This window comes from Euleptes europaea, chromosome 9, assembly GCF_029931775.1.
Source record: "Euleptes europaea isolate rEulEur1 chromosome 9, rEulEur1.hap1, whole genome shotgun sequence".
Classification (NCBI taxonomy): domain Eukaryota; kingdom Metazoa; phylum Chordata; class Lepidosauria; order Squamata; family Sphaerodactylidae; genus Euleptes; species Euleptes europaea.
The window spans coordinates 9,764,139-9,791,429 of NC_079320.1; the positions used below are offsets into that span (position 1 = coordinate 9,764,139).

Genomic DNA, 27,291 nt, shown 5'->3' on the forward strand with positions numbered 1-27,291 from the left:
TGTATGCATCGTGACTGGTATCCATTGTGACTAGTAGCCGTGGATAGCCCTCTCCTCCATGAACATATCCACTCCCCTCTTAAAGCCTTCCTAGTTGGCAGCCATCACCACATCCTGGGGCAGGGAGTTCCACAATTTAGCTATGTGTTGCGTGAAGAAAGTCTTCCTTTTATCAGTTTTGAATCTCTCACCCTCCAGCTTCAGGAGATGACCCCGCGTTCCAGTATCAGGAGACACCTGCTAGTTATGTCATCCTTGATTTGCAGTTTCTAGGCCTGAGAAAGTATTTCTGCTGAGGCAACTGCGGCCTTCTAGCTTGCTATTTCAGAAATGTACTGAAAGAATTTGTAGAAATAATCATATGTATTTGTGCTGATTTTGCTTATTACCACAGCCAACCAGATACTTAGACATGGTCACATGATTGTGACAAGCTACCCCAGAGACTGATCAGATGCAAGGCTCAGACGTACCTACAAGCCCAGCTTTCTGGCATGCGTGGGGGAGGGCTGGGAGCTGGCATAAGGTTCAGGGGCTTGTCCGGTGAGGCAGGGGCTCAGCTGGACAGCCAGCATGCTGCCACAAAACGGCTGCTGGTGGGAAAGCTGGAGAAGGAGCCATAGCATTTCTAACTCCAGCTGGAACTTTTCCTGCCCTGCTGCATACCTTCCTGGCCCGTCCTATATTTCAAATGGACCAATCAGGCCCTGGCTCAATAGGGGCGGGGCCGGCAGGCAGGCTCAGACCTGAGCTTTTGCACTGGGCTCCTCCAGCTGGTATTTAAGAAGCACCCCCACCCCCTCGCCCAGCTGAGTCTGCTTCCTGCAGTAAGTAGCTGGCTCCAAGGCACTTCCCAATTCGGCGCTATGCCAGGAAAGATGTTTTTTTCTATAACTGTACATGTTTGTGAAGACTAAATCAGATTTCCTTGGACTGAAGCTCTGAAGGCAGAGATTGAACCCCTGCTTGGTAAGATAGTAGGACCTTTTTGGTTTATTTGATATTCCTTAAGAGCAACAGACAAGGGATTGAATTCTAATTCGTTCTAACAGATAACTAGTTTTTCGTACGCATGAGAACAATGTTAAGATCTTTGATTGCACTTGCCTGTTTGTCAGCACTTTGTGTAGGCTCAACGATTTTAGTTCTTTATTGTACCCTGTCTTGTTTAATAAAAAGAAACTTTTCCTTTTTCAATAAAAGACAGAAAGATTCAAACCGGTGTCTGATCAATTGCTGGTTAGTTGGATAAGAAAACAAAAGGATTCGCGATCCTAGAGATTAGATTGTATTAGCAAAAGTTGGAAGGGGTGATAACCTTTTCTGGCATGATAAAGCCAGATACTCCAGGACTTTCTTCAGGGTAAACCACCACCATGCATGGGATTTTTAGAATTCAGATCAGAAAAGTGTGGGTCAAGGGAGCATTGAACCCAAGGTAAAATTCCCATGCATAAAAAGACGTATAAAACATCCACCTCTGATTTTTGAATCTGAATTGAACTACACTAGATGTTGTGGCTAACAGACTATCCAGGAAGTGCTTCATTCAAATCTCATCTCAGCCATGAGCTAACTAATAAACATATGGCCCCGAGCAGGTCAGCCTCAGTCCTTTGTCTGCACTATGGGGATAAGGAAATAGGCCTGCATCACAAGCATGTCGTATGGGTTACCGTGAAGCACTCTTAAAACAAAGTATAAGTTTCAACCATCCCTCTATCTGTGCCCTACCATCAATTGCTGAACCTGGCCGTCCAGATTTCCAGTTTCTTGGTTGAATTGGTCTCTTTCGCTTTGAGCCTCGGACATCTCGGAATGAGCCAGAAGCAGCTGCTTTTCCAGGTCTTCAATCTAAGATATTGACAAAGACACACATTCAAAAACAAAACAAACAAACAAAAAAACCGTTGGGCTTTCAGCAGTCTTTTTACTGGGTACAGCAAGGTTCTGTGAATTCTGCAGCTCAATTTGTGAAGCATTGCAAGAATAGAAAAATGAAGAGGTGGTATGGGGGTACCAGTCTCCTGAGAATACTGGCTTTGGGTTGTTGTTTTTTGCAAGAAACACAACAACCCCCTCCCACAAGTTTAAGAAACCCATGGCATCAAAATTATGTTTGAAAAGGACAAAGTCTTCTAACTACTCAGGAGCCAGAGGTATTGGGGAGGATACTTCAGCATCCCAGCCTGTCTACCACTTCCCCATCCTTATGATGAGTCAAACCCCAAATAAGACAAAGTGTGCAGAATTTTTGTAATTCATCCAGGTTGCAGTACGAGTTATCAAAATATTTGTTGTTGTTGTTCTGAGCAGGGGTTAACCGTAGCTCAGTGGTAGAGCATCTGCTTGGCATGCAGAAGGTCCCAGGTTCAATCCCCAGAATCTCCAGTTAAAGGGCCTAGGCAAGAAGGTGATGTGAAAGACCTCTGCCTGAGACCCTGGAGAGCCGCTGCCAGTCTGAGTAGACAATACTGACTTTGATGGACCGAGGGTCTGATTCAGTATAAGGCAGCTTCATGGGTTCATGTGCTCACCTTTTAAAGAAGACTGTAGCCTAAAGGGAGTTTGGGGTTAGCAATCAAACATCAATGTGCAATCCTTTTAAACACTGAAGCGTAACCACGCTCAAGGCACCCCAGAAAGTGGAATGAATGGGAAAAGGACTCCCATTCTGCACTTGTTAGAGGAGAGGTCTCCAACATGGTGCTCAGGTTGCCCATCGACACCTTTCCTGGTGCCCCCAAGGTGCTTTTAGAAAGAAGGCAGGGCCAGATGAGGCTTTTGCCCAGCAAGGCTTCTGATTGGCCAGAAGAGATTTTATTGCCTGTGAGCCTTTAAAAACCTTGCTTTGACAGCCGCCGCCACCATAGCACAAGAATCTCCACTTTATGATTGAAGGTAAGCCACGGCAGCACTTTTGTGGCTGTGCCCGCCACGCTGCGTCGGAATTCCAAAGAATTCCACAGGCTCAAAAAGGTTGGGGACCCTTGCATTAGAGCAAATGCCATTCCATGCCTGAACAAGAGCCAATCCTCCAACCCAGGGCTCAGGGCACAAAGAATATACAACACACACGCCATTCCATCCACGCGCCATTCCATCCTAGATGTCCCCACCTGCATTTTTGCACTCACCTTGTCTTCAGAATTCCTCCTTGATTCTCGGAGCTCAGAACGCAGCTGAGAAACGGTGTCTTCCAGCTGACCAATCTGCCGCATGTACACTGAACTCTGGTTCCTTGCTTGTTCACTAAGGGGGGGGGGGAGAAACGAAAGGAAATTACAATGAACACCCATTAAGAAAAATGGAAGGGTAATATGTAGCTTGAGGGAGGGAAGGCAGCATGGTATAGCCTGATCTCATCAGATCTCAGAAGTTAAGCAGGGTCAGTACTCGGAAGGGAGACCACCAAGGGAGGTTCTGCAGAGGAAGGCAATGGCAAACCCCCTCTGCTTCTCATTTGCCTTGAAAGCCCCTTGCTGGGGTCACCATAAGTCAGCTGTGATTTGATGGCACTTTTCACACACACAACTAGTTCAGTCATACAGCTGGCATTAGGAAACCGTACTACTGCTGGATAATGTCATTGTTTGAATACTGCAGAAGAAAGTTATGGGACTCATTGCTACAAGATGTTGGGGTGACACTAGGATGCTGTTAGAAGCAGCATTTTTAAATCTCTTTAAGATGGTGTCGTCATCCATGGGTCGGACTCATGGATGCCATCAGATCTAGTTTAACCCTCTGAGACTAGGGTTGCCAGATTTGGGTTGGGAAAAGCCTGGAGATTTTGGGGGTGGAGCCTGGGGAGGGCAGGGTTTGGGGAGGGGAGGGACCTCCGCAGGGTATAATGCCACAGATTCCAACCTATCAAGAAGCCATTTTCTCCAGGGGAATTGATCTTGGTCGCCTGGAGATCCACTGTAATAGCAGGAGAGCTCCAGGTGCCACCTGGAGGCCGACAACCCTATCTGAGACTGCCAGGTACTGAGGACAAAAAGGAGTGGGCTCTTTCCTTCATGCCCTCTGAGGAGGAGCAGGAGGAGAAGAAGAAGGAGGAGTTGGTTTTTATATGCCGACTTTCTCTACCACTTAAGGCAGAGTCAAACCAGCTTACAATCACCTTCCCTTCCCCTCCCTACAATAGATACCCTGTGAGGTAGGTGTGGGGTGACCAGGAAGGAAACAGCCATGCGTAAAAGGCCGCAGTCGCTCTCATCCTAATCTGACACTAACTGGTACACTATACTGGCTCCTATATTATATATCCACTGGCTGACTCACCCCACTGGTTTATCAAGCTCAGAAGTGTCTGCATTGATTGGCAGCAGCTCTCCAGGAGCTGAGGAGAAGTCTTTCATTTTACATCACCTACTACCTGACCCTTTTAAAAGGAAATGTCTGGGATTGAACCTGGGACCCTATGCATACAAAGCAGAGGCTCTGCCATGGAGTTATGGCTCCTCCCATTCAAGACTCCTCCCATTCAAGAGCCATTCATTTGTTATTTCTCATTCCAACATTTATTTATTTATGTGCTTATATCCCGCCCTCCCCAGCAAAGCGGGGCTCAGGGCAGCTCACGACACAATCAATATAATAAAATATAATGAAGAACAATAAAATGACATTAAAATAATTCCAATCTGTTAAAAACAGGTCCCATAAAACAATCATAATTCATAACTAAAAAAAATATCATTATTTACACAATGAATTACCCGAGGCTTGTTTAAGCAAGAAAGCAGTGGCCCTAGATGCAAACAGCAGTTTGCTTTATGCTCTTTGCAGTGGGGCCCTAGAATAGTATTCTTAAAAAACCTACTGAATGATTTCCATCTGGCTTTGGATATTGGAAGCGTGACTGATGGAATTATTCGCTTTTTCATTCAGTGTCTCCAGCTCCATTTCGTGTTCGCTTATCAATCTTTCAATGCTTTTTAACAAAAAAAAAAAGAAAGAATAGTCAAACATCCACAACCTGTTTAAACATATTTATTTATTTATTAGAGCTGTAAGGGACCCCAAGAGTCATCTAGTCCAAAACTTTTTAAACTGTGGGTCATGTCCCCAAATGGGTGTAAGCTCTAGCCCTGCGGCAAACCCATAAACAGATTCCAGCAGACGGCAAGTCCACGAAAGCAGTTTTATTGGTTAGGATCGACAGGTTTCAGAAGCCATATTCAAAAGGACACTAGTAAGGGGCACAGGCAAGGTACACAGCATATATGGAAGAGCAAAAGGAGATAACTGGTAACCCAGGCAACCCCCCTCCCAGAGGCAGGAAGGAGTACTTGGCGATTCCCAGTATGGGAATCTATGAAGACTAAACATGGGGCATAGACTGGCCTTGGACAGAACAGCACAACAGCACCTGGAAGCAGTACAATCAGACTACCGCATACCATCCCATGTCCTGCTCCTGACAATGGGTCGCATAACTGAACGTGGGGGTCGCAAAAAATTTGGCAACAGTAAAAGGTATCGGAACTTTTTTTCAGTAAATGTTTGATTTGTATACCTATTTTATATACCTATATACCTGGGGCCACGTACAAATTTCTCGGGCAAAAAGGGGTCACAAATGGGAAAAGTTTAAGGAGCCCTGATCTAGTCCCAACCCCCTGCATAACGCAGGAAATTCACAACTACCTTCCCCACCCCCCAGTGGCCCCCAGCAGAAGGCAAGCAACCTCCACGATCCCTGGCCAATCTGGCCTGGAGGAAAATTCCTTCCTGACCCGATCAGCATTACTATGGGCGTGTAAGAAAGGGCCACAAGAGGCGAGCATTGGCTCACCCCTTCCTCCCCTCCCTCTCATGACCTGCAGCCAATTTCACAGAATCAGGATTGAAAATTTGGTCATGTGCTCATTCAGCAGTCGCTCGTGGCACCCGCGGTTACCATGGTGGCAACAGGGGGCAGGAAGAGCCAAGTACTGGCACCCTGTAACAAGCTCCCAGCAGTAGCCGCAGCTTAAAGGTCAACAGGTGCTTCGTATTTGCTTGATAACTACTCCACCGTGTCGATGGCATAAGAACCTAAGAAGAGCCCTGATGGATCAGACCCAAAGCTCGTCAAGTCCGGCATTCTGTTCCACAGAGCGGCCGACCAGTTGCCCCCAGGAAGCACGCAAGCAAGATGGGAAAAGGGGCTGTGGCTCAGTGGAAGAGCATCGGCTTGGCATGCAGAAGGTCCCAGGTTCAATAACCGGCATCTCCAGTGAAAGGGACCAGGCAAGTAGGTGATGTGAAAGGCCCCTGCTTGAGACCTTGGAGAGCCGCTGCCAGTCTGAGTAGACAATACTGTCTTTGATGGACTGAGGGTCTGATTCAGTAGAAGGCAGCTTCATGTGTTCATGTGACCTCAACAGCATCCTTCCGCCCCTGCTCCCCAGCAACTGATATTAAGAAGAGTTGGTTTTTCTAAGCCGACTTTCTCTACCACTTAAGGGAGAATCAAACCAGCTTACAACCACCTTCCCTTCCCCGCCCCACAACAGACACCCTGTGAGGTGGGTGGGGCTGAGAGAACTCTAAGAGAGCTGTGACTAGCCCAAGGTTACCCAAGCTGGCTTCATGTGTAGGAGTGGAGAAACCAACCCAGTTCTCCAGATTAGAGTCCGCCGCTCATGTGGAGGAGTAGGGAATCAAACCCAGTTCTCCAGATTAGAATCCACTGCTTTTAACCACCTCTCTTAACCTCTACACCACACTGGCTCTGTATTAAGTGGTAGTGACAGGGTTAATTAAAGAAAAAGTTTGAAATAGACTATTTCTGGTAAAACTGGCAAGTTGTAATGGTTAAGAGTGGCAGACTGTAATCTGAACTGGGTTCGATTCCCCACTCCTCCACTTGAAGCCTGCTGGGTGACTTTGGGCCAGTCACAGTTCTCTCTGAACTCTCAGCCCACGGGGAGGCAGGTAATGGCAAACCACCTCCGAAGGTCTCTTGCCTTAAAAACCCTACAGAGTTGCCATGAGACAGCTGTGACTTGACGGCACTTTCCACTATTATTTCTGGTAAACAAGAGCAGAACCATAGAAGAAGAGTTGGTTTTTCTATGCCGATTTTCTCTACCACTTAAGGAACTATCAAATTGACTTACAATCACCTTCCCTTCCCCTCACCACAACTGACACCCTGTGAGGGAGGTGGGGCTGAGTGAGTGTGACTAGCCCAAGGTCATCCAGCTGGCTTCGTGTGTAGGAGCGGGGAAACAAATCCATTTCATCAGATCAGCTTCTGCCACTCATGTGGAGTAGTGGGGGATCAAACCTGGTTCTCCAGATCAGAGTCCACCGCTCCAAACCACCGATCTTAACCACGCTGGCTCTTACACATGCTTTGTGTGACACACCCAGTTCTTTATGGTGAGAAAAACAAGACAGTGTACCTCTCCTGATGCTGCTGCAGCAGAGTTTGAGTTTTGGACTCCGACTCTTTCTTCATCACTTCCAGCTGTTCTTCCAGCTGTTGTTCAAATGATTACAGTTTAATTTTGGCGAAAAGCTACTGTTAAGCACCACAAAAGGGACTCGTTACTCAAAAACGAAGATGACTCTGTGGCCCATTTGTGGAGCCTGTGCATGAATACAGCCAGGAGGAACAGCTAAGGCTGTAGATCATGACTTCCTCACACCAACAAAGGTTTCTCGGGTATCTCGATCAGGACTAGCTTTCTCATTACTCCCTCGCTAGGGTCAGTGCTTATTGGTTATTCTGAAGAATCCCATCTACATGAGAGCAAGAGCTCAGGTTCCATAGGGATGGGAGGGCTGAAAGAAGAGAGGACATCAGCCAAGCTTTTGGCACCCACAGGAAGCTTAAACATAGGGCGCTTTCGCACATGCTGAATAATGCACTTTCAATCCACTTTCAACGCACTTCAATGATCACTTGCAAGTGGATTTTGCCATTTCACACAGGCCGTTTATGCTTGGTAATTAGCAGCGCGTTCCAGGCTGAAGTGCCCCACGTATTTTTTTTAATTTCTTCACGCTGAACCGTCATTCCAGACGTCACTGGGAAGCTGACGCATACCTGCTTTGCATTTCTTAAAGAGCCCCTTTAATGCGACCTTTTGTATTTGCTCCACCCCCGCATTGAAGTATTCATTGAAGGAAGCATGCAGAATCCCAGCCGCAGCTTAGCTATGCAAACGACTATTGCTAATGGCTATGTAAACGAAGGAACGAAGGAGCAGGTGAGTGCAGGGGGGTGGAATTTGTTTGACTTTCTCCTCTTGCATCGGGACCGTGAATAGTCATTTTAAATGTTGGATTTAAAAAATCAGCATTGAGTGAGGAGCATAAATGGCCACAGTAAAATCCAGCTGCAAAGTGCATTGGAAGTAGATTGAAAATGCATTATGTGGTGTGTGTGAAAGCAATAAGCTAGTAGCTCCTGACAGAGGACGTTTGAATTGTAAAAGTGACATGGGCTAATCCTACCTTCCCCCATTCCCCGCAGCAGCCATTAAGCCTAAATTCTGACATACAGGGTCTGCCGCCATAACTGCTTCTATAACCTGAGTCCAGTCAACAGTACAATTCAGAATAGTTTCTTCAGGAGGGCAGCTGTGTTGGTCTGCAGAAGAACAGGATGATTCAAGTCCAGTAGCTCCTTAGAGATCAACAAGATTTCCAGGGTATGAAGAAGAAGAGTTGGTATTTATATGCTGACTTTCTCTGCCACTTAAGGGAGACTCAAACCGGTTTACAATCACCTTCCCTTCCTCTCCCCACAACAGACACCCTGTGAGGTAGGTGGGGCTGAAAGAGCTGTGACTAGCCCAAGGTCACCCACCTGGCTTCATGTGGAGGAGTGGGGAAACAAATCCAGTTCACCAGATTATCCTCTACCACTCATGTGGAGGAGGGGAGAATCAAACCCGGTTTTTGAGATCAGAGTCCACTGCTCCAAACCACCACCCTTAACCACTACATCACGATGGCTCTCTTTTAAGAGAGTCAAAGTTCCCTAGTATCTGATAAAGGGAGCTTTGACTCTTGAAAGCCAATACCCTGAAAAATCTTGTTGGGCTCTAGGGTGCTGCTGGACTTGAATCTAGCTCTTCGGAATAGTTATATGTACTTAAGCATCAACAGTTTCCAAGCCATATTGAAACGTGCACTAGAAATGCGAACAGCGGATTGCGTTGTACTTAGATTTAAAATGGTTGGTTGAATCCATCTTATTAAATGGTATATGGAATGCACTTGCTACAGCACGGACCTGACTGTTGCCCCTTTTTGCCAGAGCGTGGTGGTGGTGGTGGGGGGAACGGACTATCGTGTACTCCCCTGACCTGGTTAAGGACCAGACTATTAAATCTGACCCGAGTTACACCACTAGTCCTCCACGCACACTGCTGAGAAACCTATGCTCTTATTAGGGCTGCCAGCTGCAGGCTGGCACCTGGCAGGAGACTGGGAGGCAAAGACAAGAAGGAGGAGCCTTCATGTTGACAGCAGGGTGTCATTTCCAGGGCGAAGTGATGTCATGCCACTCTAGGACTCAGCAGAAACTCTGGTGGGATGCCATTTCTGCATTCTCCCTGGAAATGATGTCACACCACTGAAGTTACGGTGATTTTTACCTTATTCCCCCCTTCCCCGCTAGAACTAATAAATACAAAAGGTCGTGCTAGACACATTGAAGAATAAACGGAAAGGTAGCACTAATGACTAAATGGAAACTGTTCAAACAATGCTTACAACAATAAATATATAACCAAACCACAATTGTGTATATAAATTTTATCACAATGTGCAATATATGTTCTTAGAGAATCACACTTGCTGGTTATGCAAGGTTACAGCAAATAACATACAAGTATACAAAAAATGTGTTGGTCACATTATGAGAAGACAAGAGTCACTGGAAAAGACAGTCATGCTAGGGAAAGTTGAGGGCAGCAGGAAAAGAGGAAGACCCAACAAGAGATGGATTGACTCAATAAAGGAAGCCACAGCCCTCAGTTTGCAAGACCTGAGCAAGACTGTCAAAGATAGGACATTTTGGATGTCACTGATTCATAGGGTCGCCATGAGTAGAAGCGACTTGACGGCACTTAACACACGCAAGTAGCAACCGGCTTACAGCAGCCCCTCGTGGGGTTTTCAAGACAAGAGATGAGCAGAGGCCACCAAGATTAGGTTAATTCATGCCATCGTATTCTTTATTACTATGTATGGGTGTGAAAGCTGGACAATGAAGAAAGCTGACAGGAAGAAAGTAGATTCCTTTTAAATGTGGTGTTGGAGAAGTGTGTTACGGATACCGTGGACTGCCAAAAAAACAAATCAGTGGGTTATAGATCAAATCAAGCCTGAACTAACCCTCGAAGCTAAAATGACTAAACTGAGGCTATCGTATTTTGGTCACATTATGAGAAGACAAGAGTCACTGGAAAAGACAATCGTGCTAGGGAAAGTTGAAGACAGCAGGAAAAGAGGAAGACCCAACCAGAGATGGATTGACTCTAAAAGAAGGCAAGGCCCTCAGTTTGCACAATCTGAGCAAGGCTGTCAAAGACAGGATGTTTTGGAGGACACTGATTCATAGGGTCACCGTGAGTCGCAAGTGACTTGATGGCACTTAACACACACACACAAACTACCAACAGCCACATAGCTACAAGTCTGTACACGCTTTGGGACTTTGTCAATGTCAATTGAAGTTTGCAAAGTTGTGGCTGTGTTGCTGTTGGGTGTTTTTTGTATACCCGCATGCTACTTGCTGTAACCTTGCATAACCAGCAAGTGTGATTCTCTAAGAACATATATTGCACACTGTGATAAAATTTATATACACAACAGTAGTTTGGTTATATATTTATTGTTATAAGCATTGTCTGGCTAGTACTGAGTAGCGGCAGGGGTTGGGGGCTGCTAGCAGGCCTTAAGCGAAACAAACTGCCCTTAAAATTAGCTGAAAGGCACTTACTGGGGCAATCTTCGCTTTGGCGTGCATCACCTCTGCCTCGAGGTCGCGTAGAATTTTATTAACAGCCGTTGGCAGGTTGCGGACATGGAGATTGGAGAGGCTCTCGTGTTCGTATGTCTTCTTGCCAGAGTTCTGTTCATAATCCACCAGGATGTTCCGGAGCTCCTGGAGCACATCCTCGTGGGCCTGCACCATCGTCTTCAGATGCTCTGCTTGGTTACTGGCTTCCTTCAGCATCTCCTCCTGAAGCTGATTGGCGGTTTCCAGCTCTTTGATCGTAGCCCGTAGCTGGGCACAGACATCCTCGGAGGTTTGGGATTCTCTTCGCCTGTTTGTCAGGAAAGAAATCGCCCAATACAGATATACGTAGATGTACAAGTGCCTTATACTGAATCAGACCCTTGGTCCATCAAGGTCAGTATTGTCTACTCAGACTGGCAGCGGCTCTCCAGGGTCTCAGGCGGAGGTCTTTCACATCACCTCCTGCCTGGTCTTTTTAACTGGAGATGTGAGGGATTGAACCTGGGATCTTCTGCATGCCAAGCAAATGCTCTGCCACTGAGCCACAGCCCCTCTCCTAATGATGCTGGAGTCTATGGGAACTTTGCAACTTTTATTTATTTATAAAATTTCTGTCCTGCCTTTCTGCCCTTCTAAGGGCCACTAAGGCAGCTGACAATTGTACATGATCAAATCACATTATAAAACCATTAAAATCAACCTCCCCCACCCAACACATATCACTAAAACAAATTAAAAGTTAAAATAAATGGGGCTCCAGACTTCTAAAATCCTAATGAATTGGTTATTGAATGTTCCATTGTGTTGATTGTACTGACTCAGTATCAGCAATCTGCCTTGAGTCCCATTGAGAAAGGCGGACTATAAATAACGTAATAAATACAAAGACATAAAAACAGAAGTTAAAACATTGGTCCCTGAAGGAATGTCCAGCAAAACAAAAAATGTCTTCAACCACTGGCAGAAAATGGCAACAGGAAGAAGAGTTGGTTTTTCTATGCCGATTTACTCTACAATTTAAGGATGTATCAAACCGTCTTACAGTCTCCTCCCCTTCCTCTCCCCACAACAGACACCCTGAGAGGTGGGGGGGGGCTGAGAAAACTCTGAGAGCTGTGACTAGCCCAAGGTCACCCAGCTGGATTCATGAATAGAAGTGGGGAAACCAACCCGGTTCACCAGATTAGCGTCCACCACTTATGTGGCGAAGTGGGGTTCTCCAGATTAGAGTCCACTGCTCCTAACTACCATTCTTAACCACTACACCACGCTGGCTCTCAGATGAATCTGCCTGGGGGAAGAGTTCCAGAGCTTTGGTGCCATGGCTGAGAAGGCCCTCACCTGGATTCAATCTCTCCAACTCTTCCTCTTCAAAGGAGTCAGGTGGGTCTTTCTGCAGTTTGTTGAAGGGGCAGGGAATGATGCAGGCAGCTTTCAAGATTAAGTACTGTCTGGGTATTCACCTACACTTCTTTGCTCAGCTACTATATCTGTGATTAAGCTGGCATTATACTAAAACTGCAAGTTTCCTGGTTGGGACATCCCTGGAGATTTGGCAGTTGGAGCTTCAGGAGGGTAGGGTTTGGGGAGGGACCTTCACGTAGGGTTACCAACCTCCAGGTGGCATTTAGAGATTTCCCACTATTACAATTGATCTCCAGATGACCAGATCAGTTTCCCTGGAGAAAATGGCTGCTTTGGACGATGGCCTCTATAGCATTGGCCCCTACTGAGGTCCCTCCCCTTTCCAAACCCTGCCTCTCCCTAGGCTCCACCACCAAAATCTCCAGGAATTTTCAAACCAGAGCTGGCAGCCCTACCTTCACGGGATATAATTCCATAGAGTCCACTATCCAAAGCAGCCATTTTCTCCAGGGGAACTGACCTCTTTCACCTGGAGGTCTGTTGTAATTCTGGGAGAGCCCCAGACCCCACCTGGAGGTTGGCAACCCTATTTCCAGTGGGCCCTCCTTAACAGGATAGAACCAAAGGGGTAGAGCTAAACACTATTAAAATATCAACAAATATATTTATTTTATTAATATAGTGCACAATTACGTTTAAAACACAGGGTCTACAATGTAGGCTAACTAAAAACGATGAACATTTACATACAACACATTCACAGTTGATGTGTATCTACATAGTGACCAAACTAAGACCAGACGCATTTCTGCCTTATGTAGGCCTTCCTCAGCGGTCATACACATCCTGGCATCCCCATTAACGTAATACAAGGTAAAAAAATATGTAAAACCCTTTTATTATGTGTCACTTTGTGTAGCTTGACATCATATACAAGGTGTGAGCTGTGGGCCATGTTTTAATACACATGGAATATTTATCAATTTTATTTATCAATCTTATAACCCGCTCTGCCCTGGCAAACCGGGCTCAGAGCGGCTCACACAAACCATAAAATCACATATGACAGTGAGTTAAAAACAACTCTAACCACCTACAAGGGGATAATCCCTCAATCACTCTTCAGGTTGAGAAATTATGCATGGCAGCAATGAAAATTAAATGGCATAGAACAGCCTCTTAGCGCAATTGACAGATGTGTCTCGGTTGTAATTTTCTTTTTAAGTGTTATAAGACTCAGACTGTAATTCTTTGCTTGTAATAATTTATTAGTCCATGTTTCCTGTTTTATCTGGCTAAAGGCCGTAAATAAATTATCTATCTATCTACTCTAACCAATTAAAATCATAATTTCTAATGGTGCATAACGTTGCAATATAAGGCCACAGTATGGCCTGCAAGCAGTTGTTCGGAAGGAGCTGTAGGAATAAACATTCCTACACAAACCAACACAAAATAAAAGGGTTTTACATATTTTTTTTACCTTGTATTACGTTAATGGGGATGCCAGGATGTGTATTATATAATCATTTTATGTATGACCGCTGAGGAAGGCCTAGATAAGGCAGAAATGCGTCTGGTCTTAGTTTGGTCACTATATAGATACACATCAACTGTGAATGTGTTGTATGTAAATGTTCATTGTTTTCAGTTAGCCTACATCAGGGGTGGGGAACCTCCGGCCTCGCGGGCCGGATGCGGCCCCCGGCCCGCCTGCCAAGGCCTGGAGCTCCATGGCCCACCTGCCGAGACCAGGAGCTAGCTATTGCTAGCCAGGCCCTTCTCCCGGCGCTTCGGGCTTTGCAGGGAGGCAGGAGAGCATGCTAAAAGCTGATTGGGTGACTGTGGGGGCGTTTCCCCCAAGTCTCCCGGCTTCCTGTTCCTGGAGAGAAAGTTGTTGGGGGCACCCGAATCTCCTGCCACTCTCCCCGGCCTGCGCCCTGGCGGCAGCGCATTTTAAAGTTGTTGCAGGGGTCTCCTGCCCCTCTCCCCCACTCTCATTGCCCTGCTGATGGCTGCGCTGCACCCTCCGCTGGCTCGGTGAGCTCCGACGTAGCTTTTCCCTCACTCTCCCCCGAGGCCAAGGTAAGTGTGTGTGTGTGTGTGCGCAAAGGCAGGGGAAGCCGCGGAGGTTTCTCCCCCCATCGCTCCCAGCCACCCGTGCAGCTGGGGGCTGGCTGGCTGGCTTTTGTGTGCGTGTGTGTGTGCGCGCACGAAGCAGGGGGAAGCCGCGGAGGCTTCTCTTTGATTGCTCCCGGCTGCTCACGCGCATGGGGGCTGGCTGGCTTGCATATTTGTGTGTGTGTGTGTGTGTGTGTGTGTGTGTGTGCGCGCACACACACAAAGGCAGGGGAAGCCGTGGAGGTTTCTGCCCCTTTGCTCCCAGCCACCCGTGCAGCTGAGGGATGGCTGGCTGGATGGCTTTTGTGTGTCTGTGTGTGAGCGCGCGCACGAAGCAGGGGGAAGCCGCGGAGGCTTCTCTCTGATTGCTCCCGGCTGCTCACGCGGCTGGGGGCGGGCTGGCTGGCGTGTTTGTTTGTGTGTGCGTGCGCGCAAAGAGGGAAGCCACAGAAGCTTCTCACTGATCACTCCCAGCCGCTCATGTGGTTGGGGGCTGGCTGGCTTGCATGTGTGTGTGTGAGGGGGGAAGCTGGGAACCCCTCCCTTTCTCTCTCTCTCTCTCCCTCTTTTTTCTTCCTTTCCTTCCTTCTTTCCCTCCTTCCCCTTCCTTCTCTGCATAGTTTCTCCAGGTGGTGGCTGGAGACCTGGCAAGCCTAGCGTGCCTGTATGTGTGTGAGGGGGGAAGCTGGGAACCCCTCCCTTTCTCTCTCTCCCTCTCTTTTCTTCCTTTCCTTCCTTCTTTCCCTCCTTCCTCTTCCTTCTCTAAATAGTTTCTCCAGGTGGTGGCTGGAGACCTGGCAACCCTAGCCTCTCCCCCCCCCCGATACCTACAACTGGTATGGCCTTCGAATGATGTTATAAATATGGAAATGGCCCTTGGCATGAAAAAGGTTCCCCACCCCTGGCCTACATTGTAGGCCCTGTGTTTTTAACATAATTGTGCACCATATTAATAAAACAGATATATTTATTGATATTTTAATAGTGCTTAGCTCAACCCCTTTGGTTCCATTATCCTTTCAGGTTGAGTTTATTTTCTCCCCCCTTTTTTCCAGCTGCCCTCCTTAACAGGAACATGCCCCACGGCAAATGCTCCTGGGACGCCAAGGAAGCTGCAAAACAATTTAGTTTAAAAAGTAACTAATCTGTACCAAGATGTGTATGGCGGTCAGACTTTGATACGCTCTCCCAGTTTTGTAGTAAGAACAACTGGCTTTGGAGCTTCACGCGTCTTTGGTCTATGGTGTGAGAATGCTCACCTGAAGTCAGAAATGGAGTCTTTCTCCCTCTGCACCTCCCGAAGGCTTGTCTGCAACTCAATGACTGTCTGCCTTAAAGTGAACTTCTGTTGCTCGTGTCGCTCTGTAGCCTGCAGGAGATGAAATAAATAAACCCATGAAACAGTATTATTTCTCCTACCCTATTTGCCCCACTGAGGAAACATATGTGTATCGACGGGCTACACAAAGGTTTTCCCAGCGGAGCAAACGACAGGCGCTCATCTAGGTGCTGGCTTGGCTCATGTCCTGTCTGCCAATGGAGATCGGGCAGCCAATGCACTGACGGGCTGTTCGGCTGCTTGCAACCTGTTCGCATCTCTTTGGAGGAACAGTTACTTGCAGCTATCTGAGCCCGACCGCCAGCATCAGCTGGGAGTCGGCTCCTGATGTCCTGCTTGTAAAATATTGCTGTCTACACAGCAAAGAAATATGGGAGGGGATCAGGAGCACACTCTCCACTAATTGCAGTGATCAACTGGAAGTCATGTTTTTTGCTCTCCCAGCCTGTAAAGTTTGCTGTGCACTTGCCTTGGAAATGCAGAAAATTGTATGGGTGTGTGTCGGGGAGTGGTAATTGAAACCACGGCTGATTAGCCTTCTCTTCCCCCTACTTCAAACTGTCAACTTGGGCTGCAGAAAAAAAGAGCAATTCGCTCCGGTTCTCTGCCACTGAAGTGGTAAGATTTGGGTGAGGAGAAAAAAAGAAGAGTTGGTTTTTCTATGCCGACTTTCTCTACCACTTAAGGAAGAATCAAACTGGCTTACAATCACCTTCCCTTCCCCTCCCCACATCAGACACCCTGTGAGGTAGGTGGGGCTGAGAGAACTGTGACTAGCCCAAGGCCACCCAGTTGGCTTCATGTGGAGGAGTGGGGAAACCAACCCGGTTCACCAGATTAGCCTCTGCCGCTCAAGTGGAGGAGTGGGGAATCAAACCCAGTTCTCCAGATCAAGTCCGCTGCTCCAAACCACCACAACCACTGCACCACTCTGGCTCTTGTTCTTTTTTCTCCATCGGAAAATGACAGCTTAGATTTCTCCATGCCCTTCCCACAAAAAGCTGTCAGCTCAGCCTGCAGAGAATAGAGGCAGAGAAATCATGTTCTCGTGTGGCTCAAGTTGTCAGCCCATTCAAGTCATGGATCTTTTTCTTTCCACCTGAAACTAACAGAAAGGGTTGCAGAGAATAGGAAAGAGACCACAGCGACAGCCATTAAGCTGCCCCAAAAACTCTTTTGCATAGCCCTTGTTCACAGCCTTGACAGGCACTTGGCCTCATCCCCTTGGGAAGACTGTTCCACACAGCCAAACTATGGCCATTTATCCAGGGTCAATTTTGATGCTCGCTCAAAGCTCTTTTTTAAATGCGACCTTTAAAATGCCTATTTACGGTCGCGACGCAAAAGGAGAAATTCCATCACCACCACCCCACTCGCCTGCTCCTTCGTTCCTTCCATTAGCAATTGTTGTTTGCATAGCTAACCCTTGGCTGTGTGATTTTGCATGCTTCCTTCAGGGGATTCTTCGAGGTGGGGGCGGAGCAAACACAAAAGGCTACGTTAAAGGGGCTCTTAAGAAATGCGAAGCAGGTATGCGCCTGCTTCGCAGTCACTTTGCAGTCACTTCAGGGTGAAAAACTCAAAAAAAAAATGCAGGGCACTTCAGCCTGGAGCGCAATGACCACACCACAGCAAGGACAAAGTTTAACACTCACATCACTCAGCTTCTTCTGCAGATCTCTGACTTGCTGAGAATATTCTTCCAAGATGTTCTCAACGTGCTCTTTCCCAGAGTTACTGCCCCTCCTGGGGCTCCCAAATTCTCCGTGTTTAGAGGACGGGAGCTTGGGTGGGCTGCCGGGAGTGATGGCGCAGGAGGTGGTATTCAGCACTGTGCTGTGACCACTGGAACTCCGACACTTTGGGCTGCCCACGGACGGAGTAGAAGTATCTAATAAAACAGCACAGAATTTCAATATGGCCCCAAGAAGAGCTGAGGAAAATACAGTGATGCAAACGGGGAGGGGGGTTTCCTACACAGCCGCGCAAATTGAGAGGAAAGTTTCTCCATTTAATTCATTTGTACCCCGCCTTTCTCCCCAAAGCGGTTTACACATCGTTCCCCTCTCCTCCATTTTACCCTCACAACAACCCTGTCTGGTAGGTTGCACTGAGAAGAGTTGGTTTTTATATGCTGACTTTCTCTACCACTTAAGGAAGAATCAAACCGTCTTACAATCATCTTCTCTTCCCTTCCCTACAACAGATACTTTATGAGGTAGGTGGGGCTGAGAGACTTCTAAGAGAGTTGTGACTAGCTCAAGGTCAGCCAGCTGGCTTGATGTGTAAGAGTGGGGAAACAAACAAATCCAGTTCACCAGATTAGCCTCCGCCGCTCCAAACCACAGCTCTTTTTTTTTATGTATACATTTTTATTATTTTTTATAATAAAAACGAAAACATACAAATACAAAGAAAATACAAAAGAGCACTTACACATCAATTAAAATTGCGTAATATAGTAAAAAGTTACAAAGTTCAGTGCTCTAAAAACCACCACCCACCTCAATACGGTGCCTATCACCACGATGAACTTCCGGAAAAGTGTTATGACAGTTTTAAAAATAAGTATAATAATAACATTATAAAAAATATTAACCAATTATCTGTAACTCATTAACTAAATTAGTAAAATTCATTTTCGCCAGTTTGTCCCAAAATGCGACGGCCTTTGACCATGTTTTCTTGAATTCTTCCATATCCTTCCCTTGTAGGGAGTCTGTTAATTTAGCCATCCGCATATACATCCATAACTTCTCTCTCCAGTCAATAATTGAAGGTTTATTTACTTGCTTCCTGGTTTTAGCTATTGTAATTCTTGCTGCTGCAAAACTATATTGAACATATGACTCTATCACCTCTATCCATTTTATCTTTAGGTATTCCCAATAAACAAAAGAAAGGGTCTTTTTTTACTTTAGAGTTAATCAAATTATTAGTTTCATTTAATACTTTTCTCCAAAATCTTTTTATTTTTTTACACATCCACCATGCATGCATAAATGTTCCTTTTTCATTTCCACATTTCCAACACAGATCTGAATCTCCTTTTTTCATTTTACTTATCATAACAGGGGTAATATACCATCTATAAAACATTTTATATAGATTCTCTCTTATTTCATTAGTAATTGTAAATTTATAATCTGTTTTCCACAAATTTTCCCATATTTCCAAATCAATATTATATCCTAACTCCTTCATCCATTTCACCATCACTGGTTTAATCCTTTCTTGTTCTAGATTCACTTCAATTAATAGTTTATAAATCCGTCCTATCAATCCTTTATTTCCCTTATTTAATATAATTTCTAATTTGGATTTATTTTCATTAAATCCCTTCAGCTTATCTTTATTAAACATATCTTTTAATTTATAATACATAAACCAATCTTTTATTTTAAGCTCTTCTCTACTCTTTAACGACCAAACCCCTTCCCTACACTCTGTAATCTCTCTATAAATATCCATATCTAAATTTAATTGCATACCTCTCTTCATAAAAGCTTCTACTGGATTAATCCATCCTGGGGTTTTATTTTCCAAAAATCCTTTATATTTTTTCCAAATTCTAAATAAACCAAATCTGATAATATGAGAATTAAATTCTTTATTTACTTTCTCCTTCTCATACCATAAATATGCATGCCATCCAAAATGTAAATTAAATCCTTCCATTTCTAAAAGTTTGGTATTCTCTAATAAAATCCAGTTCTTTAACCAAATGAAACAAGCTGCTTCATAATACATTCTTAAATCGGGTAAACCCAAACCTCCTGTCTCCTTTAGTTCAATTAAATTATTATAAGCTATTCTATGTCTTTCTTTTCCCCATAAAAAGTTTAAAATATCTTTCTTCCAACTTTTAAATATTTGTACTCCTTTTAAGATTGGTAAGTTTTGAAACAAAAAAAGCATCTTGGGTAATATCATCATTTTAATCACAGAGATTCTACCCCATAACGGTATTTTTTCCCGATTTTTAAGATCTATTACAACTTGTTGCCATTGTTTAATATCATTCTTTTGAAATAAATTAAGATTGTTTGGGGATAACCATATGCCCAAATATTTTATTTTGTGTTCGATAGTGAAGCCCGACTTTTTTATTAGTTCTTGTTGCTGTGAAAGAGTAATATTTTCAACCAATATTTTAGTTTTATTTTTATTTATTTTAAAACCTGCAAGTTTTCCATAAACCTCCACTATTTTATTCCAATTTTCAACTTGATCATTAGGATTAGTCAGAAAACATACAAGGTCATCTGCGTATGCTTTAATCTTATAATGGTTTCTCCCAATTTGAAATCCATTTAAATCTTCTGTTTGTCTAATCTTTTTCAATAAAACTTCCAACACTAATATAAACAAGGAGAAAGAGGACAGCCTTGTCAGGTACCTTTTTGAATTTCAAATTGTGGTGATAATATACCATTTATCAACAGCCTAGCTGTTTGATAACTATATATATTTTCAATAGCTGTCTTAAAATTTGTTCCCACATCCATAAACTCTAATATTTTCTTCATAAATTTCCAATTCACATTATCAAATGCTTTTTCCGCATCCAGGAATATCATAGCTACCGAAGTTGGAACATGTTCTGCACATTCTAAAAGATCTATTACCACTCTGACATTTTAGCTAATCAATCTACCTGGTAAAAACCCAGCTTGATCTTCGTGTATAGTCTGATTTAAAACTCTTTTTAATCTGGATGCTAAAATCTCAGCAAAAAGTTTATAATCATTATTCAATAGTGAAATAGGTCTATAATTTTTTACATCTAATAAATCCGAATTTAGTTTTGGTATTAATACTATATTTGCTTGTTTCCAGGTTTGAGGAATAGATCCACTCTGCAAGCAAGCATTCATTACTCTTAATAAATGTGGAGATAATTGCTCTTGAAACGTTTTATAATAAAATGCTATAAATCCATATCATAAGAAAATAGGGAATTATTAGAATCTAAAATAACTATGGAAGAATTAAAAGATGCTATAGGTAAGAGTAAATTAAATAAGTCTCCAGGGGCGGATGGATTTACAAACCACCACTCTTAACCACTACACCACGCTGGCTCCCAAACTGAGACAGTGTGATTGGCCCAAGGTCTCCCAGCAAGCTTCCATGGTACTAGTGGGGATTCAGACCCAAGTCTCCCAGATACTAGTCTGACACTCTTCACCACTACACCGGCTACTCCCTCCACATGAGCGGTGGACTCTAATCTGGTGAACTGGATTTGTTTCCCCACTCCTCTACATGAAGCCAGCTGGGTGACCTTGGGCTAGTCACAGTTCTCTTTGAGCTCTTTCAGCCTCACAAGGTGTCTGTTGTGTGGAGAGGAAGGGAAGGAGATTGTAAACTGGTTTGATTCTCCTTAAAAGGTAGAGAAAATCGGCATATAAAGACCAACTTGGAGATTCCAGGGGTTGAACCTGAGACCTTCTGCATGCAACTAATCGAAGGTGGGATCTGAACCCACTTCTGATTCTCCAATCATCCATTCAGCAAACCTTTGAAAATACCTATAGCAATCATGAGCAGAAATGCTAGCTGAGCCATTCTTTGAGACTGAAGTTGTTTTTTTTATATACACATACAAATGTACTTACTTGAATTTATCACATTGCTTATAGAAGCCCCTTCTCGACGTCCGAAAGAGTCCCCCGAGTACCTGGTTACTTCTTCCTGCAGTTTCAAGGTCTCTTTGGTTTGCCTTTCCAGCGCTACCCTGTGTAATCCAAGGCATACATATGAAGATTGCCCTGCATCATCAACTACTCAGTCCCACAGTCATACACAGTGTAAGCCTGATGTTTTCCTTGAGATCGTGTTTCTGATTGTGTAATACAAGCAAAAAACAAAAACAGAAGGAAAACCGTCACCACGTATAGTTAATACATGCCCTGACTCTTCCATAGCTTTTCTTGTCAACAGAAATAATAGTGGTGAAAAATAATACGAGACTAATGTTGAAGAGTTGCTTTTTATATGCCGACTTTCTCTACCTTTGAAGGAGAATCAAATGGCTTATAATCAACTTCCCTTCCTCTCCCCTCAACAGACACTTTGTGAGGTAGGTGGGGCTGAGAGTTCGGAGAAACCTGTGATTAGCCCAAGGTCACCCATCAGGCTTCATGTGTAGGAGTGGGGAAACTAATCCAGTTCACCAGATTAGAGTCGGCTGCTCATGTGGAGGAGTGGGGAATCAAACCCAGTTGTCTAGATTAGAGTCCACCACTCTTAACCACTACACCACGCTGGCTCTCTTGAATTCTCTTAACAACCAAGAGATACACAACATAAATCATGTGACTACGTTTGTGCAGTGTGAAGGTGCAAGGGAAGCAGCTTTGGGGTGTGCAACCTATTTTTATAATCTTTACAATATGGACTTCAGTGAATATGATATACTGATTCTACTCTCTGCTTTTATCCTGTTGAAGATTGGGATACTACTCTCCCCACCCCATTTCCTTTTTCCCATCCTATACTCCTGCCCTCAACCGCTATTAAGAGAACTTCGTAGCTGTAAATTTGCTGTAATACTTCTACTTGCAAGTCTTGTTTTTTTTGGTATAATAAAATGTATTTTGTGATGTAACTAAGGATACTGTTCCTGAAGTCAACCAAATATTATAGTGCACTCTAGCCTAATTATCTGTCTGAAGTTACTAAAGGTAGCTGTAGATTATTAGGAAAATAATGTCATTTGTATTAAGCCCAGATTTATTTCCAATATGTGGTATATGCTGTTGTGTAAACTGTTTTAAATTTAATTTAAAAATTCTCTTGTTAACAGAAATAATAGTGGCGAAAAATAAAATTTGACTAATATTGAACTCTCTTGTAAAAACCACACCTCACGGACATTACTATGGTCAAAATGTCATCTGCAGACTGTTACTGACATTTCTACTATTGCATAAAAACAAGTCCTACCTCAGCTCTTGAATATTCTTACTCATTTTTGCACAACCTGCAAAAAACAAGAATTATTTTGATTGCACGGGGAAAAATAAATATCATGAAAGCTGTATTAGGAATAATACAACGCTGATATGGTTATGACAAAGTTATGTTTATGTTAGATCCACATTTGTTAAATATGATGCTACTGATTTCTATTGCTGCCTTTAAAATAATCCAAAATTTTGGTCCTAAGAATGAAACCCTAGGGCCACAGCCTATCAGTAAAAACAAGTAAAATAGGCAACTTTTACCTGGAAATGACTCTTAAAACTTACTGCGTCTGGACTCTTCCTGAAGACACTTTCCTGGAGTTCACCCCATTGATTAACATGGGACTTACTTCAGAGTAGGCCTACTTAGGATTGCTCCCTCACCATGCAACATAAACAGGGTTACACCTTTCTAAATCCATTCTGTTGAGGACTGTGTGACACTGTTACAATCCCAGAGGGGTAGTCACGTAATTGTTTCAGCAAAATTAACCAGAACATTCAAATAAAATCAAAACATCTAAACGTCCAGCCATGCACCCACTTCCACCCTCCATCATTTACAAGTTTCCAAAACTGACCCTCTGAGCATCAATTTGCTCACCGCCTACAAATGCAATATCAAATAATATCAGAAAATCTGACAACCAGTAGCTGTTAGAATGTTAGGCTAGGATCTGGGAGACCCAGATTAAAATCACCACTGTTCCATAAAAGCTTTGTGCATGACCTTAGGCCAGTCACAACCCTCACATGGTTGCTGTGAGGTTCAAATGGAGAAGGGGGGAATATTGTAAGTAAATAAAAATAAGAAATGTAGACTAAATGAAGACTGGCATATTTGATCGATTAGCTACTTTAGCCAGATTACCTGATCGATTAGCTACTTTAGCCAGATTACCTGTGGTATATGTTTGTTATGTTGAATGGCAAACCGCAAATTGAAGTTGTTTGACCCACTGCACCTTAAAATCAGCGGAAAGTACAGGGGAAAAGATAGGCAGAAGTCTTGAGTTATGAGTTCCCATTTCTGGGGAAGAAGAAGGGCTCATGGTGGTGGGGGGAGGGGTGCTGGTTTCGCCTATAAGTATGGATATTCATATTATTTTAGCATAAATCAAAATACCCAAGGCGATGTACTTAATGTAAGTGAACTCTGGAACAAACCAGGACTGAGAAATTTAGCTATTGGCTTTAATTCTGCAATATTTCTGAAATGTATGCAAACTTCCAACGTACTTTTCTGAACATACTGAATATTTTGAGAAGAAAAGGCTGCTTAATCCAGCAGACAAATTGTCCATTTTCTTTCTTTTCTGATGTGTTCACCCTGGTTTTTTGTGTCTGACTGGATGAAAACGTAGTCTGGTCTAGGGTGTCGCAGCTGGATACAAGACTCAAACCCACAATTTCATGGTTTAACCCTGTCTGTTGCATCCCCACCAAGAATACTATGTGACATGCAGCTCACATTACATCCATGCAAAAACATTTCCTCCCCACAGAAAATTGGACTGTGATGGAAAAGGCGGGCTTTCTATAGGAAGAAATTTTTTGAGTATAGAACTATGTTCACTCATGTGTACTCTCCCCCAGTGGTACAGCAAGGATAAAGGGTGACCAACTCATCTCCTGTTTGTGAGAATGAAGATGGTTCGGAGGCAACAACTTGCAATGCTTCACTCTTAGAACAATTTGGAGAAAATGTCTTTAATTGTGATTTAACACGTGGTTCTATGTCTTGTGTGTGTGTGTGTGTGTGTGTGTGTGTGTGTGTGTTTTTTACAGATTTTCAAGGAGGTTTTGATTTCAAAACACTTAAGGAGGTTTGAATAGCAGGTATCTTTTATGTGGAGTGGGGAGAGGGATTGGGACTTCTTATTTTAAATGTTAACAGGTTTTGAATAGCAGGTATCTTTTACGTGGGGGGGATTGGGACTTCTTATTTTAAAGGTTAAAGGTGGTGATGTTTTAACTATTATTGTAAGCCACCTTGACCCAAGAGGAATGGTGAGGTATGTTTAAAGAACAAATGAACACTGTTTAATGTGTGGAAACGGTAGTTGAAGCTTTTGGCAGTATGGCTAGGGTTGCCAACCTCCAGGTACTAGCTGGAGATCTCCCGCTATTACAACTGATCTCCAGCCGACACAGATCAATTCACCTGGAGAAAATAGCTGCTTTGGAAATTGGACTCTATGGCATTGAAGTCCCTCCTCTTCCCAAACCCCACCCTCCTCAGGCTCCATCCAAAAAATCTCCAGGTATTTCCCAACCTAGAGCTGGCCATCCTAAATATGGAATGGAGGTAACTAACATCACCTAGTAAATTAGGGTTGCCATGAGTCAGAAGTGACTTGACAGCACAAACACACAGTAAAATAACATCCCATTAAAGGGATAGGTAGGGTTGCCAGGTCCCTCTTCACCACCGGCGGGAGGTTTTTGGGGTGAAGTTTGAGGAGGGCAAGGTTTGGGGAGGGGAGGGACTTCAACGCTGTAGAGTCCAATTGCCAAAGCGGCCATTTTCTCCAGGGGAACTGATCTCTATCGGCTGGAGATCAGTTGTAATAGCAGATCTCCAGCTAGTACCAGGAGGTTGTAGCAAACAAAGACAGCACATGGCTCGTATAACATCAAATTTACTATGTAACTAGAAATGCTAATAAGATACAATTATAAAACCATTGCAAGCATATCTATAATTTCAAAAAAATAAATAAATCAAAATTTCCCCTAATTGGGGTAATATCACCCAAGTCCGGAAGGGATAGGTCCATTTGTAGCAGGGTAACGCCGCCCTGATATTGTAAATCCAAATAAAGTTGCGTCACCTTACGGCGGTAAATTCAAAATCAAAACCAAATGATCCGGATGATGATAATTCCACTTAAGTAGGCAGTGGCCGTCCAAACGAAAGTGAAACGAAGAAAAACGAAGAACGGAGAGACGACCCCTCTAGATCTACGGTCGTTTTGCGAAGAGGAGCTTCTTCAGTCGATTCTCAAAGAATTTATCACATGGGCATAAAAACCTGGAGCTTGGCAACCATAGGGACAGGGCATTTTTCTCCTGGCCTGTCAGCAACTCTAACCAGGCTCGGATGGAGTGAAATACCAGGCTACCACACCAAATTCTTTAAAATAAGTGAAGCGTTGGGACCACGGCAGTCACTTGACTACTGGGCAAGGCTGTAACGCTCCAGATTAAAATTAAAAAGTGAAGCCATGATCCTAAACGCAGAAGGGAAACAGGACAACTTGGGAACTGGGAGGCTGGGGGCAGAAAGACAAGAGTGTTCATCAGTTAGTAGGGTTGCCAGCTCTGTGTTGGGATATACCTGGAGGTTTTGGGGGCGGAGCCTGAGGAGGGCGGGGTTTGGGGAGGGGCTTCAGTGCCATAGAGTCCAATGGCCAAAGCGGCCATTTCCGCCAGGGGAACTGACCTCTATCGGCTGGAGACCAGTTGTAATAGCAGGAGATCTCCAGCCCGCACCTGGAGGTTGGCGACCCTATCAGTTAGGCCTGGGAGATAGAAATGGGAGAGTGACTAGGCCTAGGCCTACCTGCCTGATACACCCAAGGCCTGCCTCACCTGCTACGGATGCTCCACTTCCTGTTCTTGCCCTGGTTCACCTGGAAAGCGAAGGGCAGTAGAGCTGACATCTGGGCAGGAGGCCTACAGAACCACAGCAGCCCCTGCTGGCTGGAGGTTATACTGCAGGCCGCCATGCATGTTGTCCTAACACGAGGGTTGCCAACTGCGGGTTGAGAAAGGGCTGGGGATCTGGCGGGTCGGCAACCTTACACAACACCCTCTGGGCCTAGTCAGCCTTAGGGTTGCCAACCTCCAGGTGGGGCCTGGAGAACTGGAATTATAGCTGATCACCAGACAATAGAGACCAGCCCCCCTGGAGAACATGACTGCTCTGGATGGACGGTGGACTCTTTGGTGTTATACCCTGATAAGGTTCCTTGCCTCCCCAAACCCCCAAATCTCCAGGAATTTCCCAACTTAAGAGTTGGTAACCCTAAGTATAATACATGCTACTTTCCCTTTAATATCTAATTCTATTCTGCTGGCCTCCCTTCCCCCCCAGTCTTCTTCTACTGACGGAATGGTATAAAGCAGTGGTTCCCAACCTTTTTTTGACCAGGGACCACTAGGACTTTTTTGTTCGGTGCAGGGACCCCAAGGTTCAAAATAAAAACTCCAAGAATTTGAAAATAAACTTTAATCATAACTGTTAGTTAAACATTAAACTTAGAATAATATTTGAATATATATATATATATATATTTATAATAGAAAACTTTTAATTGAAAATATTAATTTATTATGGGTTTATAACTTTGTTTCGCGGCCCTTAATTTAGTTCTCGTGGACCCCTGGGGGTCCATGGAACCCTGGTTGGGAACCAGTGGTATAAAGGAAGGGGGCGCTGTCGATTTTAACTGCTGCTTAGCTTAAATGATTATTGCATTGGCTTTAATTGTACAAAATTGTTGTGAGCTGCTCTC

The 27,291-nt window shown here is 44.3% G+C and overlaps 1 protein-coding gene across 1 annotated transcript in view; it reads right to left on the reverse strand.

The window, feature by feature from the left end:
- CCDC158 (coiled-coil domain containing 158) overlaps positions 1 to 22,777 on the reverse strand; it is a 53,467-nt gene extending 30,690 nt beyond the window's left edge. Inside the window, exons 1-9 of the mRNA XM_056855786.1 lie at positions 22,752 to 22,777; positions 21,422 to 21,540; positions 17,456 to 17,691; positions 15,721 to 15,830; positions 10,955 to 11,282; positions 7,401 to 7,477; positions 4,829 to 4,939; positions 3,120 to 3,252; positions 1,735 to 1,854 (exon numbers count right to left, since the gene is read on the reverse strand). Coding sequence (XP_056711764.1) covers positions 1,735 to 1,854; positions 3,120 to 3,252; positions 4,829 to 4,939; positions 7,401 to 7,477; positions 10,955 to 11,282; positions 15,721 to 15,830; positions 17,456 to 17,691; positions 21,422 to 21,540; positions 22,752 to 22,777 — 1,260 coding nt within the window. The remainder of the gene's footprint in view (positions 1 to 1,734; positions 1,855 to 3,119; positions 3,253 to 4,828; positions 4,940 to 7,400; positions 7,478 to 10,954; positions 11,283 to 15,720; positions 15,831 to 17,455; positions 17,692 to 21,421; positions 21,541 to 22,751) is intronic.
- Between the last annotated feature and the right edge of the window lie 4,514 nt (positions 22,778 to 27,291).